Consider the following 19,389-nt stretch of genomic DNA (forward strand, 5'->3'; position numbering starts at 1 on the left):
AAAATATCACAGTATTCTGGGAAATTCTTCATTGTGAGAACAGCATGAGCCGTTTTTGATTTGACTCATTAGCCAACAATGGAAAAATAAATGCAATGTTGAGCTAAAAGGCAAGAGGAAAAGGTTAGGTAGATGGTTTATTATTGTGAGATGCTAACCCTTTAAGTGTGTCCAAAACCCACATATTATGCTCCTTAATGAAGAAATAACTAAAGGTGCTTTCGCACCAAACCTGTTTGGTTTGATGAAAACAAACAGAGAGCTCACCTTTGGCTGGATAGTGAAGTTTGTTCGGGCTGGTGTGAAAGCTGTTAATAATCAAGCCCCAGTGCCGACCAAACTCGAGTGCTCTTTGTGACACCAAAGAACACACATCAGAAGTATCGAAGTGCTGCATAAACTTCTGTCAGTCCCTGGAATGTAAATTCTTCCTGATTCGTCCTGATGATGCACAATGACCATCGCCAAAACTGTCCAATCAACGAGTTACCCGTCAGTCTGTATAACTAAAAATCAGCGTGAACAGAAACAGAACCAGTGATAAAAAGAGACAATGTATCATTCTCTCCCTCGATTCGGACCAAATGAACCAAACTACAGGTGTGAAAGCACCCGGAAATTATACATCAGGTTTGGGCCAGGTTACTCTTTGAGACTTGGGTCTTAAAAGAGAGATTTTAGAAGGAGGAATATCAAACAGTTGCAACACTAGCCTCTATGGCTTGAAATGAATAAGTCTCTTCGTACATTTTGATTTTCGTGAGCTCAAGTTGCACTACATCACACTGGCTTACAAAATTCCTTGTGTACAAAGAAGTCCTTACAAGTTTACTCAATAAACTATATATATCATTTGACAAAATTATTATACACTTAAAATTATACACATTAATTGAGACTCACACACACACTCACAAATGTGTGTTTATGTGTCTGCTCTTCAGAGACACTCTGACCAACTTGCTGCATCATCGCTTGTAAACATTCATTAAAACTGGCTGCTTTTTTGGCCCTGCAGAGCTTTTTCTTATTCCCTGGAATGAATGAGAGTGAAGCAGCCAGTGAAGTTCCAGACTGCACTGGGCCAAGTGTGGAGCCTGCCGATAAACCCCTGGCCTTCTTCGATGCGAGTGTGTGTGTGTCTGCATCTGCATGTGTGTATGGTTAGTGTGGTGACTTCCTAATGCCCTCCCAGAATGGCTGGGGTAAGAGTACTGCTCTGACTCTGTGTGTGTGTGTGTGTGTGTGTGTGTGTGTGTGTGTGTGTGTGTGTGTGTGTGTGTACACCATATGCAGAAACTGCTTGACATTGTACTTATTACAGAAACACTCCTTTCTCCTCCTTTCTTCGAGCCTCATCAGCACTTTTGCTTCCTTTTCACAGTTGAAAGGAACACAAAAATGATGAAGTCAGCAGAATTTTGTTTGAGCTTATTTACAGGCTGTGTTTCCCTGCTCGCCTCCTATATGTGGATCAATACAATCTGTGTATAGTTTAAGGGCTACAACAGGGGGAAGTCAAGGCTGTCTGCGTGCGAACGTGTTTGCGTTCTCGCGGCATTGCTGTTCATGCATATGCTTATTTCTTTAAGGCAAAAGTTAGGACCCTCCCTGCGGAAAGAGAGAACATTTCACACACCAGTGTGCAGCCATAATGTCTGAAGGTTGTTTAAAAAGTGATGATGAATGAAAGTATGTATTCAAACCTCACCCTAGCAGTATTCATGGGAGAATAGAAAACATTAGCAACAGGAAACTTTTAAGGTACTGCCCATTCTGTAAGGCACAAGTTCACGGATATAGTCATTCCCCCTCAAACTGATGTTGAATTTCAAAGCTCCTCTTCACAGAAAAATGTGCAAACAAAAGTCAGACAAAAACTATTCCAAGTGTTGTGGGTGTCTGAAACCTAACTATGAAGCTTCCTGATTGAAAAAACCCTCACAGACACAATACAATGACAGATTACATCCTGGGCTCTCTAAACTCTTTTCCTCTTTCTCGCCAAAAAAACTCGCACACAAGCGCACGCGTTAGTCCACCACACATGCACGGTGAATTCAGCCAGCAGCTACAGCCCTGTCGTCTCATTATAGGTGACTGCATGCAGACCGTGTCTTGTTCTATCAAACCAATAAGTCCACGGCTGCCTCTCTGAGTGCAACTTCTGACAGATGGCTCTCTCAGCAATTTTCACTTTGTGTCTCGCTAGGCACACAAACTCAAGTCTGTGAGTACGCGTGTATTTCTAAGCTCTTTCACTTGATAGTGATTGTGTTTGAGTCGCTCATATTCAATTTTAACACTGTCATTCTCAATATTTCACATCTCGCAACCCACATGCCCCCCCTCCCCACCCCCCCACCCTTTTCTCTCTGTCACTCCTCTCAAACATCTCGTCTCGCTCTTCTTCCTCCCTCTTTTCTCAAGGGCAGCATGTCCAGACTCACTGTGCCAATTTACACAGATCTGCACTTTCTGTGTTCCCTCCTTAATTCAACCATTAACATACTGCATACGCTAGATTTTATGAATTTGTCTGTTCGTCTGCTAGATGAAGTGTGTTAGTGTCTTTTTTATTTTCACCAGAGGTCTTTACAAACACAGGCAGATGAGGAAAATCTTCATCAGAAAGTTTTTTTTATTTTTTTTCTTCCTAGTTTTTTTTCAACAGTGTATCTTTAGGTAGGATCCTACGTTTTAGGATATATTAAGAGTTGCCTGTGGAAAGTGTAGCGAAGCTTTGATGAACAGGTGACTCAGGTGTTTTGTTTGTATCTCGTGTTTACAACCACAAGCAAAAGAAATAAACACAGTAAGTAAGTGAGTTTGAACATGGTTTCTTTCTGTCACGCTTTCTTTTTTGCACCCATTGTTCTTCGTCTCTTTGTCCTTACTCCGCCTGCCCGTCGCTCTCTTTTCTCTCTGTTTCTCATTATTACACTGAATAACTTTATGAGAGCAGATTTAATTTATAAGAGTTTAAAAATAAAATGTATTATGGAATCTCTGTTGAACGGCACGGAGAGCAATTAATGTTTTAATTGGCTAAAAGTGAGCCTTCTTTCTTTTTTTTTTTTTAAAGTTTGAGTAATTGCATTTTGCATTTTACGTTTGATTAGGCAGTGAAGTATTCCTCATCTTGAGAGAACAGAGAGGTAATGGGAAGAAGAATGTAGCTGGGCAAGACCTCAAGAGACTAGTTTTAACAAGTGCTCTCTCTGTTGTCCTCTCTTCTCGTAATACAAAATATGCTACACTTCGAAACAATACTTTCCAATCAATTTCTGTTGTTTCTTTCATCTTCATTTTTTTTTTAGTGGAGACCAATTAAATGCATTTTCCCATGCTCTCACCTAACCTTTCCCCATACAGGCAACTTATTGCTGGTAAGTGCACACACACACACACAGTCACATACAGTATATGGTGCGGCCTTCTACTGTTCTATGGACGTAAGACAATCGTTACTGGCCCTTTAAGTCAACTGAAGCAAATTGAAAAATGTGTTCCATTCCATGAGTTTGCCAGGAAAACTGTTGCTTACTAAGATTCTTAAAAAGCGATCAGAAAAAGAAGAACTCGTTGGTGCTGCTTGGTACAATACTTAGAAATGTTACTGTAATGACTTGACTCGAACTCAAAAGTAGTCAGCGATGTGTGCAGGTGATCGGCTCGAAGTCGTCGTATACGCTGACGATACAACCGTCAGCGTATACGACGACGATACAATCGTCAGCGTATACGACGACAGCGGCTGGGGGAGAGGTACAGCAGTGTGTGCTGGTTGTTCAATTGCCTGTTCGTTGTTAGCCAAACACACCGAAAACAACAAAGGTGAGCTGTAGAGCAGTAGATAAGAGGTTCTCAGCAGTGTGTCATTGGTAGCTCCATTAGCTGTTAGCCAAACAAACCGAAAACAACAACAGCGCAGAGAATCAGATGAGGGGTCAGACATGCACTCAGCTATGCTATCAGTTGAAGCCCCTACCAGCTGGGGGCTGGTTAAGAGTAGCAAGTGAGGAGTCAGCAGGCAGTCAGTGGCTGTAAAAAAACAGCCAATAAAAGGGGTTGTGAGAAAGTGTGAGTCAGCGCGACCAAGAGAGGTCCTTGAGCATGCAGCCATAACCGGGCACCCAAAATATAATGCAGCAGAATGCAAGATTAGCCTATGGACAGACACAGAGGTGCGTACTCACTCACTCACACTTACTCGACCGATCGTATGATTCTCCTGACAGAGAGAAAACCTCTTTAAAGTGTTTTTCTCAAACCCTTGACAAAATAAAGAATGGCAGCACTGATGTGGCAAATATAGGAGCCAGATGTTCATCTTAACTGTGCAACGTGACAACAACAAACCAGTTTAGACTGACAGATGTATGCAATGAATACATGTTCCGACGTGGTTGAATGGAGGAAATTGCACTGACATTTATGGATGCTAACTTAATGTCACTGGAGAAGGGAGAACGTTTGACGACTATAACAGAAAATCTAACAGACACTGGACATTAAACAGACATTAACAGCTCAAACTATTAGATCACATTCAGACTTGTTAATCGGGAGGCAAGGGATGTTAATCCTTATTTGCATTTGAATCACATGTTGTGCCTTTCAACCGATGATGTGACCCATCTATGCCCACCAACACTGTTAAAATGAGGTACAGCGGTATGTTATCACGCGTTCTGGCTTGTTTCTTGCCCTCTGTATACACCTCTCTGCAGCACTTGTCCTCTCTCTACCTTGCAGTGTATTTATTTCCACAACAGCTTTTATGTTAGTTTGGACACTGTGAGAGCTTAAACTATTCTGTCTTTCTGTCCAACCTTCTCCATTATTATACAGTCCTGCCTCAGCAGCCGCTTTAATGACTGACTGAACACTAACAAGGTGTGCAGCACTTCGCTCTCCTGCTGTTTTAGCTCTTTTGACCGACCTGTCTTCCATTTCTCCTTTTCTCTTTCTTATTCAAACTGGCTAAAGTGTTTTGTAGCTGTGGTGTGTTTGTGTGTTTGTGTGTGTGTGTGTGTGTGTGTTGCCTTGTCAACATAAATGATCATATTCATCTTGCAATTATCTGGATTCACTCAGGGTGACTGAGGGAAATCAAGACTTTGTGTATTGATATACCTTTTGTTGATGAACAAAAGGCCCCAGTAGAGCTATTCTTTATATCAATTGTCTTTTGCTACTCGAAGGTTGCATCATTCTCCATGTCTTATTAATCCAGAGTCAGAGTGCGTCTCATTCATTATGTTGAGTTTTAATATACATTGAGAGCTTTCTTCCCCCCCCCCCCTACATGTACCCATTAGATACACGAAACAATTTAACATTAATTAAAATTCTGGGAAAAGTTACTGTGCAAAAACATCGACAAGAAGCAATTAAATCTATTGTTTATTCCAGCTGCAATCTGCTCAAAGCCTGACCTTTACATCACATTCACTGGGAAATAAACGGAATTCACTGGGTCTGTTTATCTGAGGCAGTAACAACAGAGAGCCCAAAATAAATATGCTTGTATTACAATCAAACCACCCTCCTCATTACTGTCCCTGCCTGCTACAGCTTCTCAGACTCCCTGGTGAAAGAATCTGGGTAGAACAAGAGCCGCCAATTTCCGTGTGCTTCAGAGCTGCTGCGTCAGATATATATATTTTATGGGAGCTTCTGCCAACATCACAACAATCTGAGTGTTGATGGATTTTAATCTAAAGATTCGTTCACTCTGCGGGTGTTTGCAGCGTAGCTCTGTTTCTATATATCCCCGTCTCTCTCTTTGCGGCTCCAAGCCGAATGTGACATTTACTGTAGCAGAACAGCAGGAGACATTTTGTCCTGGCAACTTAACTAGCATGATTAAACATTGAATGCCCTGTAGAGAGATAGAGAACACAAGCGAGTGAGAGAGTTAACAGCATGCGAGAGTCAACACATACATTACTCCCTCACATGTATAAAGCAAGCATGCTCGGCAATATGAAGCGCATCATTTAGCTGGTGGCTGCAGCTAATAGAAGGAAGATAATTAAAGTTGAAGGCCAAGACTGTTCTCTTATGACACGAATCAAAATAGGCACAAGAGGCACATTTCCATTTTCCAAATGCTAAACGTGCCTCTTACTACAAGGACTTGAATATGACTTTGTTACGCATTTTGAATCTGTAAAACAGGTGTATGTAAGTAGTCGTCATTTCTCCATCATTATTCTGCTTACTACCCTCATATTATTACATATTTATGTCATATGCATTGAATGTGTTGTAACTCTGTTATGTTGTTGTTATGTACACATGACATCTATCGCACTTCTGTCCATCCTGATAGAGGATCCCTCCCCTGTTGCTCTCCCTAAGGTTTCTTTCTTTGTTTTTCTCCCTGTTAGTTTTTTTTTTTTTTTTTTTTTCCTGTTCTGATGTGAGGGTCCCGGGACAGAAGATGTCAAATGTGTACAGATTGTAAAGCCCTCTGAGGAAAACTTGTGATTTGTGATTTTGGGCTACACAAAACAAATTAAATTGAATTGAATTGAAAAGGGTGAAAGCAGGGATGTGGCTGAATTAGTAACAGCTGGACTTCATCACATGTAAGTAGTAAGAAAGTAGTGGACAGGGAGGGTAAGCGAGATCACTGGGAATGGAGAGAAAAAGGAGGAAGGAAAGGAAACAAATGTGACAGAAACAAGAGAGCTCACAGTGGAGGAAAGAGCAAGAGAGAGAGACATGCATTAATGGAACTGCTGAGAGTCGGTCTCTTTTCACAGTGGCACATCTCTGTAGCCAGAAAGAGACCGTGAGAGGAGCAGAAAGAAGAAAAGAGGGAGGAAAGATGGAGAGATGGCGGGGTGCAGTCAGGAGGGATGGGCGTCCTAAAGTTGGGTCCACTTCACAGCAGCACAACACAGTCGTTAGAGAGGGATAATGGATTAGAGGGAGACATAAAGAGGGGAAGAGAGGGAGAAAAAGAAAAGAAGAGAGCAGGAAAATGATGATAACGTTGGGTTCCCAGCAGCACGGCACAGCAGAAGCAGAGATAATGACGGAGGGAGAGACACGTAGAGGAGGAGGAGAGAGAGAGAGAGAGAGAGCGAGAGAGAGAGAGGGGGAGGGGGAGGGGGAATGGGGAGTGCTGAATGCGAACGCAACTCACATTGAGAAAACTCAGCAGTACGTCAAAAGAATAGGAGAACGAAGAGAACTGGGATGAAGGGATGAAAGACAAAAGGAGGGAGGAAGGAAACAGAGAAACAACTGTTTTTACTTCTATATGGCGCCACAACAAGGCTGTGAAAAGAACAGACACTCTTTCTCTCTTTTACACACACACACCCACACACACACACACAGTCAAACTCACTCATAAGACAGATATATGCACAGCGGGGGGCAGTTGGAAAAAAGGAGGTGCAAAGTGTGAGAGGGATTAAAAAAAGAAAGAGATTTTTAGAGCAGCAGATGGAAAGATGAAAGTGTTGATTATGGCCTGTGGCCCTGATTCTGATGTGTTTGTGTATCCGTGCAATTTTTTCATACAGTGAAAACAAGTAATTCACAGTGTGCGTCTGTGTGTGACTGCGTATGCATTTCCCACAAAGTTAGCTCTAATTGAGAGACAGCAGCACTCACGCTGACAGTGGGGGCCGCATGCTAAGATAACATGCGTATACGCGCACACACACCCACAAAAACACAGTCTGCTTCTCCACAGCGTCTTTCTTCTCCCCTACTGGTTGGGACGGTAATTAGGGGAGAACACCAGAAAGCGAGACGGAGACAGCGTCTGGGAAAGATTTGCGAAAGACAAATATCCAGTGTGACACCAGAGTTTTGCTTTTGACTGTTCTACTTTGGCTCAAATGCTGCTGACAAAACTTTGGAGTCAGGACAGGGCCAAGAGGAAGTGAAGAGACGGCGAGACACATAGGGGGAGACAGGGAGGTATCAAAACAGGAAATGGGACGGGGTAAAGTGTTCACTCTCACACTCAAACAGTTTTTCTCACTCTTCAACAAGTCTGACTTGCGTCACCGTCCCTCTCTCCCTCCTACACAGGTTACCCGTCAGCAGAAATGCCTCCTATGACTGCCAGCTTCTGTCGCCTGCCTGCACATTTCAATTACAGCAGAGTTCACAGTCCATTTGATAACTGTGGCCACTTTAGCTTTTCTTCAGAGTGCAGCTTTGCACCAAAAAAAAAAAAAAAGACACACAAAAAGAGTATCGTGGTTGTTGCAGTTCTCAGTTTCTTCATCTGTCGTAGATGCTCTCTGGCTGTGGAACACACTGCCCGAACAACACCTGGGGGCGCCTCAGACACTGTGGTTTCTGTGTAAAAGCGGTCCAGAAACCTCTCTCTACAGCAAGACGTAGTCTTTCAACTGCTGGATTCTCTTCCCACTGCTTTTATTGCTTTTTCTTGTCTTCCTGGTGTTAATCATTCTTTTTTTTTCTTCTGAGAATTATGTTTCTTTGTAGCATTTTGAGGTTTGCTTTTAATTAAATGGATCAAAATCTAATTGCTTCATTACTGACTATATTCCATAGAATTCTCTGCATGACTCAAACAGTAACAAATGGTCAATTTGATTTGCCTTTGGTTCTATCCTGTCTCCAATATCCATAAAAAAAATGATGTTTAATCCACTTCACAGGCTGTAATTTGAGGAGCATTATCATCTTTGAAGATGAATAACAGTTTCATTCTTCGCCTTGTATGAATGTGTTGAATGTGTTTTTGCTTTCAAGCACATCCTTCTTGTCCTGCTGGTTTACAATCAACAACACAAAATGAAGTAGGCCCGTCCTTTCCAGCACTTCTGCTCAGCTTGTTGAAACTCCTGTCTGAGCTACTGCATCTGTCCTCTGACCACACTTTCTGCACCTCATCCAAAACTGCTGCAGGCACACTTGTTTTCTGTCCTCCTGAATGCTTGCATGTCACCCTCATCCTGCTCTCCCCGCGCTGACTGCCTGTGGTGGCTCATTTCAAACCCAAAACCTGGTGTCCAAGACTGCAAATGAGTGCACATCCGCATCCCTCCAGGCCATGGTCTGTCCAGGCTCTGCATACCAGCCAGTCAATGCCATGCACTCTGCTAATGTTGTCTGCTTGGCTCTCCTAATAATGTGACCTGGTAATCACTCGTCCCAGCCTTGACTCTTCTCCCTCCTGGCTCTGAAAAATATTGGAATGACCTTCCCACCTCAGCCAGGGCCAAAGAGTAGTCCAGCTTGAGTTGAAAATGAATCTCCTTAGGAAACATTTCACATCCTCTTTAAATCATATCCTCACAACTTCCTCTACTTCATTCTGTCTTCAGCTCTTATTTAACTTCACCTGCAAATTATTACCTCCAGATCCCTGTATCGCTGTCTGTTTTCACCGGTGAAATACCCAAATCACATTTGTGCCGGCAGCAACCGCAACGTGGTCTGCTTTCAAAAGAAGACGGGTGGAGTGCAACTAAATCAAGACTGACGGCCAGATGTGTGCTGGTAAAGGGTTCCTCCCATTGGACACCTCCACTGCATGTTTTTTTCTGTTAAAGGTGGGTGGTTGTTTTCAACACAGCAGGAACAACAACAACTACCTGTCTGCTACTTGTAAATGCAAAACTGGATTTTCAACAGCTTATTTATTATTTTTGGACCAAAGACCTTTTGAGTGCAGTGTTCTCCCACAGTATTGTTCATTGCTCTTAAAAGTACGTACAACCTTGTTCTGATAAAGTGTGCTGTACATCCTCCTTATATATTATATTATACCCTTGACCTGCTTGTAAAGTCTACATTGTATACATTTATGTTCAGTCTCCATTTCTGCCTCTTTTTTCAAAGATTGGAGGTAAACAATCACAGCCTTTTGCCGATATTAATATTGTCTCACCGTCACTAAGCTAAGGTTATTATATGTGCATGTGGGAGTAGTGACTTTTTATCTATTTTTCTATCTTCCTGCTGCACATCTCACAGCTCATTTTTAGAACAAGGGATTCACTTCTTTCTGTCAAAGTTGCTCTTTGAGGTGTTCTTTTGTTTGAGGAGATACAGCATTAATGTTGAATAATAAAACCAAATCACAAAGCAATTTTTGTCAGATGCACTCTCATTGTGTCTCCCTTACCTCTCTCTGTCCCTCTCTCTCACTCTCCTTGAGACCAATTAGACATAGTTTATGGCGTACAGATAGTTTCCCCACTGTTCACATTCGCTCTTATGCTTCCTCGTTGTGTCGCTCCCTCTATTGGCTCTTGTTCGTGCCCCGCAGACTGAGAAGCCTATGGGTGAAATAGTACACAGAAGTGGCTGGTACCTTGGTGGCCCTGATGAGCAAGAATTTTGACCTCCAAAATCCAGGTCCAGTCCAGGTGGACGTTTGTGTCAAATTCCCTCGAAGGGGTTTCTGAGATATCGCATTTATGAGAATGGAACTGAAGGACGGACGGGACAGACAACCCGAAAACATCCCTCCATGGCAGTTGCCGTCGCAGAGGCATAAAGAAAAGGATGAGAGGGGAGGATGGGGAAAGAAAAAGACGGAGCGATGACTGGAGGATGAACAAGAGAAGGGAAGAAAGGAAGTTAAAATATAAGAAAGGGACGTGGATAGCAAGGAATAGTAAAAGGAGAAATAATTGAAAAAAGAAGGGTTAAGCAAAATCAGCTTAATTCCTGCACACCTCCCCTCTATCTTCCTCTCACAGCCAAAGTGATACAGCCAAAAGCAGGATTCTGGCTTCATGTTTAACCATTCACACTCAACAGTCATCTCCAGCTCCCTCCCGCTGTGGGGGGGTGTGTGTGTGTGTGTGTGTGTGTGTGTGTGTGTGTGTGTGTGTGTGTGTGTGTGTGTGTGTGTTTGTGTGTGTCATCTCAATCAATTTCCCCTAAGAGTAATAATTCAGGGTGAAGCACAAAGGTCTGGGACATAAGGGAGTTGCTGCATGAATATTCATATGTACGTTTTTATGCCACGGACTTAATTAATACACTTTTTTGAAATAACGCCTAATTTGTCAGTCAAGATATAGCTTAATCATGAAATAACTATCATTAGTTGACGTGGAGAGGAGAACTCTGCTTTACATGCAGGTTGCTGGGACGTAAGCAAACCACATTCCTGGTGACTTTTAAACCAGTGAAGGTCAGCCCACTTAGCCCTGCGGCAGTCGTGTGTTCATGCTCAGTTAATTTTCTGAAAGATATTTCTGGCTAGCAAAATCAGAAATGAATTACCTGTAGCCAAAGCACAAAGCTTTTCTCACATGAACGTGAAGCACCTGGTGCCACACACACACACACACACACACACACACACACACACACACACACACACACACACACACACACACTGTATAGTGTACACCCTCCACAGAACCACACACACCAGTATATTGAATACATACACGCACAATGCACTAACACATTCTTAAAGAATTCAATGTTCTCTCTCTCTCTCTCTCTCTCTCTCTCTCTCTCTCTCTCTCTCTCTCTCTCTACTCTCTCTACTCTCTCTACTCCCTAATGATGCCATGACTAAAATGTTAATTACGGCTAAAAAGAGAAACGATTGTGAATATCAAACAGCAATTAGCATGTATCATCATCATCATCATCGTTATTACCACCATTAGCTGCAGCACAAGATGGAGGATTATTTACCAAACGGTGGAATGTTCATCATTTGCTTATTTAGGGCCTGAAATGTTTCACATGGAGCTTTTAATAAAATATCCTCCTAGATTTTGCATAACTAATTCATCTTAAATAATTAACTGTTGCGGGTCCTGGAGCATGATAGGGAGAGCACACTGTGTTCGTTGTAAAATAGCAGTTATTATTTTGTTACGTTGCAAACCACACACATAGACACAAAATGAGCCAATGAATAAGAGAATATTTAGTGTCTCTCTGTCATTCTATAGTCAATAGAGACACTCAACGAAACACACAAACCGGTTGGAAAACAGACAGAATGCACTTTTATGTGAGCTTATTTCTTTCTCCTGCTCCCATTGCCCTCTCCTCTCCCCGTCATGGCTCTGTTCCTGCACTGATGGAATTTAAATCCTTCCCTGGGTGTCAATTGTCTGATCTCACACCTGAGAACGGCCCGGCGGATTCTGGAAAATCTTTGGGTAGAAAACCAGGATGAGGTCATTATCCCCCTATCAAGCCATGTGGAACAGAACCTCTCCTCCCTTTTGTTCTCATTTGACTATTGTGCTCAAACAAGAAAAGGTCATTCCACACTTATGACACCCAAAGGACAGCTATAATCAGAGTTTTGACATTAAATTGCTTTAGCAATAACACCTTTTTCTTCTATGCTTCCCCTCCCTCCCATTATCTCTCTATCTTTTACCTTTGAGATGGACCCTGCAAATATGGTTTGTTGCTGAAGTTCATATCCCCACGGCAAAATATTAAATAACAACTCTACTGTGCTCATAAATAAAAACAATATACAAATAATTCTGGGAACCCTTGGATTATAGGTCTTGATTTACTCCATTAAACAGCTTTAACAGGGTGTCTGCCAGCGGTTAAAGCCAACCACAGATTCACTCTTGAGCTTTGTCCGCTTGCCGATTTGCTTTTTCGGCACTGTGTCCGCCATTTTGGTAGCTTCTCTTGGGTGTGTGCTTACAATCTGTTTTGTTTTTTTTAGGAAAATCCTACTCATTCTGCCTTTACAGATCTCCTCACGTAGCTTATTATCGTAAATCATCATGATGTGACATAAGCAAAAAGACTACAATCTTGTTTCCAAAAACAGTTGTTGAGAAACTTGCAGCATTGTCAACATTTCAGGCCACATTTCTTCCTTACCTTGTTGTACAAAGGAGCCATACACGAACCACATGGAATTGTACAGTGTTGTCGAGGACACGGAGCCCATGGGGAGCCGGGGTGGGTTGAGCCAGTTAAGCAAGTACACCAGGATGCCAACGAGGAGCACGGTGCCCGCGATGCACGCCCACAGTGACAGGTCGAAGGGCGCCAGGCAGGCAAACATGTCGACAGTGCGTTCGGCCTTGCGCAGCAGAACGCCCACAGAATAATCCATGTAGCGTGTGGTGAAGTCCACGACGCTCTCTCGCTCAGACGTGATGGTCAGGGCAGAAAGTCCCACGTCGGCTCGCTGCAAGAGGCGGAGGGGAACAGAGGGGTTTTAAGTGTCAACACTGTGAAAATGTGTCGGTGAGGAACACCTCTGAGAAATCCCATTATCTAAAAAGATGCACGCATTCCCGAAGTGCAAAGACATTCCACTGTCGCCTACCAAACATTTGAGCTGCTGGCAAGTAAACAAAATTAGTTTTCAGGAAGTCAGAAAGGTCAGAAAGTAAAGGGTTACCCAAAATAAGCTCAAGTATGGATATTCTTTTTATATTTCTCTGTGTTGCCTCTGTTCTGTGCACAAGTGTGTAGGTACTGCCTTGTAAGCCCCATGTAATACCCACAGCACGGACTGGGCATCTTTAGATGTGCTTGTTAATCGTGCATTGATTCAAAGCCTTTCTCATTATTTGGAATGCTTGGAATTTTACGAGACAACAAATGACTGCTTTAATTATTTATGTGTAAAGAGTTGAAAAAAAAAAAAGCTGTCATTGAGTATGTCTGCCAAGAAAAATAGGCTGAGCTCAGCTTAAATGCAGAAACAATAATGGCTAATTAAAATGTTTTCAGTCCCTAGTGCTTGGCTACCAGCTGTAGACATCTGCTTGTAACATAGCGATTTAAAATGCTGTTGTGAGTGTGCACATGTGTGTTCGAAAATGAGTGGCTAATATTGCACATATATATTAGGAACGTGTTAGATAATTACATTTTATTTACTAGAAACAACTGACTGCAACTAGTTTTTTGGGGATTTTGTCGGCGAACACTAAGCCCTGCAGCCAAGGCAAAACACACTTACAGACACACACTTGCATTCTTACAACATCCACATCCCCACACGCACGCACACACAAAACAAGCACAAATTTTAATCCACTGTAGGCAAAAAAAAGAAATCTGCTAATTTCACAGTTGAGTGAGGAAACAAAAAGCTTAAATGTGCAGAAATTGTCATTTAAACTGCATAAGAAGAATATTAGGAGAAGGCCTGCAGGATGCCTGTTGGTTGAGACAACACAACGATACGCATGCAAATATTTAACTATGTGTGTGTGTGTGTGTTTGTGAATAGAGATGAATTGCCATGGTGACTGCTTTGGTCAGTCGACATGGCAATTCAAACTTCCAGAATGCACTCTGGGTAATAATTATCTGGTATAATTGGGGTTTTGGAGAGATAAACTGTGTTGCTGACAGATGGGGGAAACAAAATGTTCAGTTTATTTACAGCCTGTGCTCACATAAATATTCAAACATGCATGTGCTTGAAGCATTTCTCTATCACATTGTGAGCTGTTGCATTGTAGTAGACAAGGTCAAGGAAAGGAGAACCCAGTGTTGGAAAAGTAGTCAAGCCTGACGCACAGCAGAAAGGAAATAATGAAGGACAACTTCTGAGAAAACATTGCTGATAATAAAAAAAGGAAACATCCCTGACCTATGGAGTATGAACAAAATGTGTAGAAGATTAGCGCAATTCAAGGAGAACATCAAAGGAGATTGTATACACACACACACACACACACACACACACACACACACACACACACACACACACAGCGGGGAATGGTAATTAAAGACCAGCTGGGTCTTTATTGTATCTTTCTATTGTTGAATTAGTGTTTTAAAGTTAGAGTAACTTGTGTTCTTTTCTGTTAAAGGGATTTCTCGCGACACAACGGGATTTTGGTTTAGCAATTTCTCATGGCAACCGTTGCTGCATTGACCTCCATCAGTTTTAACTCTGTACCCAGCTAACATATTCCTTTAATCTTGCCTCTACTTAGTTCAGGTTATGAAAGGAAAAGAGACCCCATTGTTGTCATTACTGTGCCGCCCTTGTTGCATCCCATTTTAGCAGTCCATAAATTATTTTGGGGGAAAAAGAATGGCGTGACTGTAAGAAACTGAGGTGAGCTCAAGTCTTTTTGTTGGCGGGCCCCCACAGGACAACACTCAATGAATGTTTTAAGGAACCAAGGCCCCAGAGGAACAGTGAAGGTACATGCAGATGTTTCCATGCGTTTGCTCACAGTGTGTTTCTGTAGCAAAATAAAACCAGCTCTGTCTTTTCTGCAGCAAAAGATAAGGAATGAGCATGAGTGCAAAAAATCTGCCATCTGATAAGGGCTCTTTGACTTCTCAGAGAGATATTGATCACCAATACATTTGATTGATTGTGTAATTAAAGATGAAAATCTGAATTATTGTCACCACTCTAATGGACACATTTGTAAAGGTCCTGTTTATTTCATTCCTCTTCTCTGCTGCTTACTTTCTTTCTGGGGTAAACAGTCAAAGATGAACTGATGGATTACTACAAACATATTCAGTATTTCAGCAAAATAATGTGGTATAATAATATTCAGAAGCCTGCTGTTTGCTAATGGCTACTGGAAAAGCTGAACCGACAGACAGATAAAAGACAACTTTAGCATCAAAATTGGCAGAACAGAAGATTTATCCGCTAATTTGTTACACAGCAGTGACATTTGTAAACGTTGTGCTAATGAACAGCAATGGTGGGGCTACCTCGAGTAACCTGTTTGTTATGGTGGCTATGATAAGGTTAAAGCAATTATCATCCAACTGTGCCAATCAACCTGTAGACCCCTCCGTCGTCGTGACATCCACATTCATAGCTCCACAGTCTCTTGAGAGCCGTCATTGCCACTTTTCGTCTTCTTACTGAAGCAGTTCAAGTGTCTGCCAGAAGTTATGCATCAAACACTTGAAGACACCTGAAGCTAGTCAAATCATTAGAAAGCTGCAGTGTTTTTTTTTACCAATATGCAATATGACATCTCTGAGTGTCTAAATTTCTCGCTCCAATTTAAAGAAGTTAAAGTCAGCCCTACGGTAGCCTATTGCAATATTTGCTTTTGAAGTGACAGGATTTCTAGTGGGAATGTTATGATGGGACTCCAGACTGTGCAGACTCAACCTGAAGGAAGCTATAGTCCTATTTAGCATAAGCGATGCCGATGGCATGTGTCTGCTTGCATGCCTGCTTCTCCTCCTTGTGTATTCTTATAATGACTGTGCATAAATAAGCAACAAACTCCCATTTCCATATTCTCTCTCTGAGGCTAAATCCTCATTTATCCATCCCATGTCATTGTTCTCAAATGTTCAATCTCATTGTGAGGGTGTTGTGTGGTGCACGCATGTGGATTTTTTTTTTCTCCTCACCTTAAAGACCAATTCACCCATCAGTCCGTTCCACTGCCCGTCAGGATGCAAGCTGCCGTATTTGTGGTCTGGAGCGACGTAGATCTCGTACTTAAAGCCCAGGTAGTTGGACAGAGCGTCCAGGACGTCAATGGAGAAGCCCTGGTACTTTTTCGGCTTTCCCAGAACATTCTCTGACACCATTACGAACGGCTCCTCCTGCAAGGCAAAGATCGATCAGTGTGTCAGCAAGTCAGTCAAGCAGCCAATCAATACGCCGGTCATTCAAGCATTAAATCACCCAATTACTCAAGTGGCCATTATACCACCACAAATGTTCATCTGAAAGTCCGTGAGAGCCAACCTTACAAAGACGGTACAAAGAGGTCACGTTCAACACATTCTTATTCACAATACGAGTGTAATTCCAAGTACAACCATCAGTGCACACCTCAAAAGAAGTAACAATAATAATGACGTTAATAATAAAGTTTCCCCTTGGAGTTTACATCTAAAAAAACAGCTTGGATCGTTGAAAACATACCACTAACAAAATTAAGCCTTTTAATGTTTTAAGACCTGCATGTTCTACCTTCGCTCAGAGTCTTGTTCCTCGTACCTTTTCACTGACACATTGCTGCACTTGAAAGCCACCTTTACCGCCCCCAACTCTCAATATGCATTACCATCCTATGTATAATTGGGTGAACATGGGATTTGTCTCCCCTCTGACATGTGAAACCACATAACAGGGGTGAAACATGCATCACACCCAGCTCTCATATACAAGCGTGTGCATCCTTGATCTCTCGTACAATATGAGGCACTAACAGCACGGGGACTCATTGAAACATTGCTTTATGTCAGTTACTACACAACAAGAAAACAGGAAAGAAAACTACATACCATTGATAGCAATATGGTGAAAAGATGCAATGACATGCTGTACTTAATATCTGTTTAAGTGTTAAACGCTACCTTTATTTCAGAATACAGGAGAAAAACAACACGTACCCCTCAATCTTGTTTTGGCTGCGCTCCCAAAGTTCCCTACTCAGCTTTAATTTTTATTCACAGAGGGAACCATGCTTAATAATGCATTTAAATATAGACTATTTAACATTTTCAAGTGAATTAAAATGTTGGAAATCAATAATCGCGCCATGCAATTCAGCAGATTTGTGTGGGTCATTTTGAAACGCGCTTGGGACAGCTGAACCTCTTGTTTGTCAATATCTCCATGACATCTAAAGGGCAGCTTCCCGATGAGGTAAAATGACATCCAACGGCGCTGACATTTTAGGCAATTAAAGGAACACGGCGCAAGGAGAAACAAGGTATTTTTCAACATGGAGAGCAACTTTTACTTACTGTACTTTGATTGAGTGTTTCACACAGGAGTTTTCTCTCTTCTCTCTCCCTTTCTCCCTCACCCCTCTTTTTCCTCTCTTCTTTAATACATCCCTATTGATGAGTGAAATGTTTCAGGCCAATATGTCTCCCAGATTTATGAGAGGCCTGTGAGTTATTGACTGGATACTGGCTGCCCATTAAGCACAGACATACAGGCACACATGCATGCAGGCTGTGCTACGTATTACCATGACACTTTCTAATCCTTGCTAGCTGCTGCTGTTCAATAACCCATTAGGCAGTGAGTGGACATGCATACCAAGTCCCTCTCTCAACACAAGCGTCCATCCATCAAGGCAGGAACACCCACGGACATACACAGCCATACATACTGAATAACGCCCCGAGCACAACAGACTGCTTCCCTATGCCGGTACTTTAAACCTTTATAGACCAACATGGATGATCCTTTTGTACAGGGGGACAATAACGCAATCAACCACTTGTCCAGGTACACTTCTCAGGCGAATGTTTCGAACGTTTACATTGGGAGCTCATTTTTCAAAGGTAACACATGACATACATTACACAGCCCAGATGACATCTTCAGAATATAGATGTCAATGTTTCCAAATCAATCAACATGAGGGTGGGAGAATGTTCCACTACTTCTCCAGCTTAGAGTTTTATGAGTGTATTCGCCTCTTCTTCATTGCGTTGCGTATTCTGTTTCTGAAGTGCAGGACAACAGCAGTCTATCAAGCTAGGTTGTCAATCAGTCCAAGGTATGGATGATTAAAGAGAACTGGGGGGGCCTACAGCTCTGGGGAAGAAGCTGTTCCTCAGTCATGTTTTTATAGTTCTGTACCTTGTCCCCGATGGCAGGGGGACAAACAGACTATGACCTGGGTGGGTTGGGTCCTTGCTGATGTTGCTAGCCTTCTTGTGTAGACGGCTAGCATATACCGTGTCCAGAGTCGGGAGCTTGGTTCCTACGATCCTCTGTGCTGTTTTGACTACCCGGGCCAGGTCTCTCCGGTTCTCTGCAGTGCGGCTGGTGTACCACACGGTGGCGCAGTGGCAGAGAATTGTCTCTATGGTGCTCCTGTAGAAGTTGACCAGGAGCTGAATTACCCAAATCTTCCTGTGATCTTGCGCATCCATGGGCTCATTGAGGAAGCGCACTAGCGTTTCCCCTGAACCCCTTCTACCAGCCCTCGATCTCTGTCTCACTCACATGAATGGAAGAAGGAAAATAACCCTAGATAGGCTATTATTGCATTTTACAACTTTGAGGACCTAATAACTTTATTAAGGGCTATTCAAGTTGCTTTTTTTCTGGCAAAAAAGAAGGACTTATGTATCCTATTTGGTTTCACTTGATGATTGTAAATTAAAATTGTACCTTCTAAGTCAAAATTGAGCTGTGCCTGAAAAAGGATTTTCATTCCAGCTGTTGTGCATTAATTGCATTAAAAGTAAACAGGCTCTGTGATTTGCAGTGAAAGCCCAGTATTCATACTCTACACATATGTGAATGCATAAACACAGGCCCACCAACACAAGTTCGCTAGCTAACAACAGAACCCAAAACCAATGGCAGCGGCAGATCAATACAAGACAAGAAATAGTGCAACTTTGTGTAAATGTGTGTATGTGGGGGTGGGGGGTGTTTGAAAGTCTCACTATGGTGGACGGAAAAGGACTAGAACAGAATGCATGTCC

At 42.4% G+C, this 19,389-nt stretch overlaps 1 protein-coding gene across 4 annotated transcripts in view; it reads right to left on the reverse strand.

Moving 5' to 3' along the window:
- grid2 (glutamate receptor, ionotropic, delta 2) overlaps window positions 1–19,389 on the reverse strand; it is a 434,148-nt gene that overhangs the window by 78,260 nt on the left and 336,499 nt on the right. For all 4 annotated transcript variants that reach the window (XM_068703404.1, XM_068703407.1, XM_068703405.1 and 1 more), the window contains 2 exons: window positions 16,333–16,530; window positions 12,844–13,156 (listed from right to left, as the gene is read on the reverse strand). In XM_068703404.1, coding sequence (XP_068559505.1) covers window positions 12,844–13,156; window positions 16,333–16,530 — 511 coding nt within the window. The remainder of the gene's footprint in view (window positions 1–12,843; window positions 13,157–16,332; window positions 16,531–19,389) is intronic.

Source organism: Cebidichthys violaceus, unplaced genomic scaffold (assembly GCF_023349555.1).
Source record: "Cebidichthys violaceus isolate CVI_PGR_0920_01 unplaced genomic scaffold, fCebVio1.0.p SCAF_9, whole genome shotgun sequence".
Lineage (NCBI taxonomy): Eukaryota > Metazoa > Chordata > Actinopteri > Perciformes > Stichaeidae > Cebidichthys > Cebidichthys violaceus.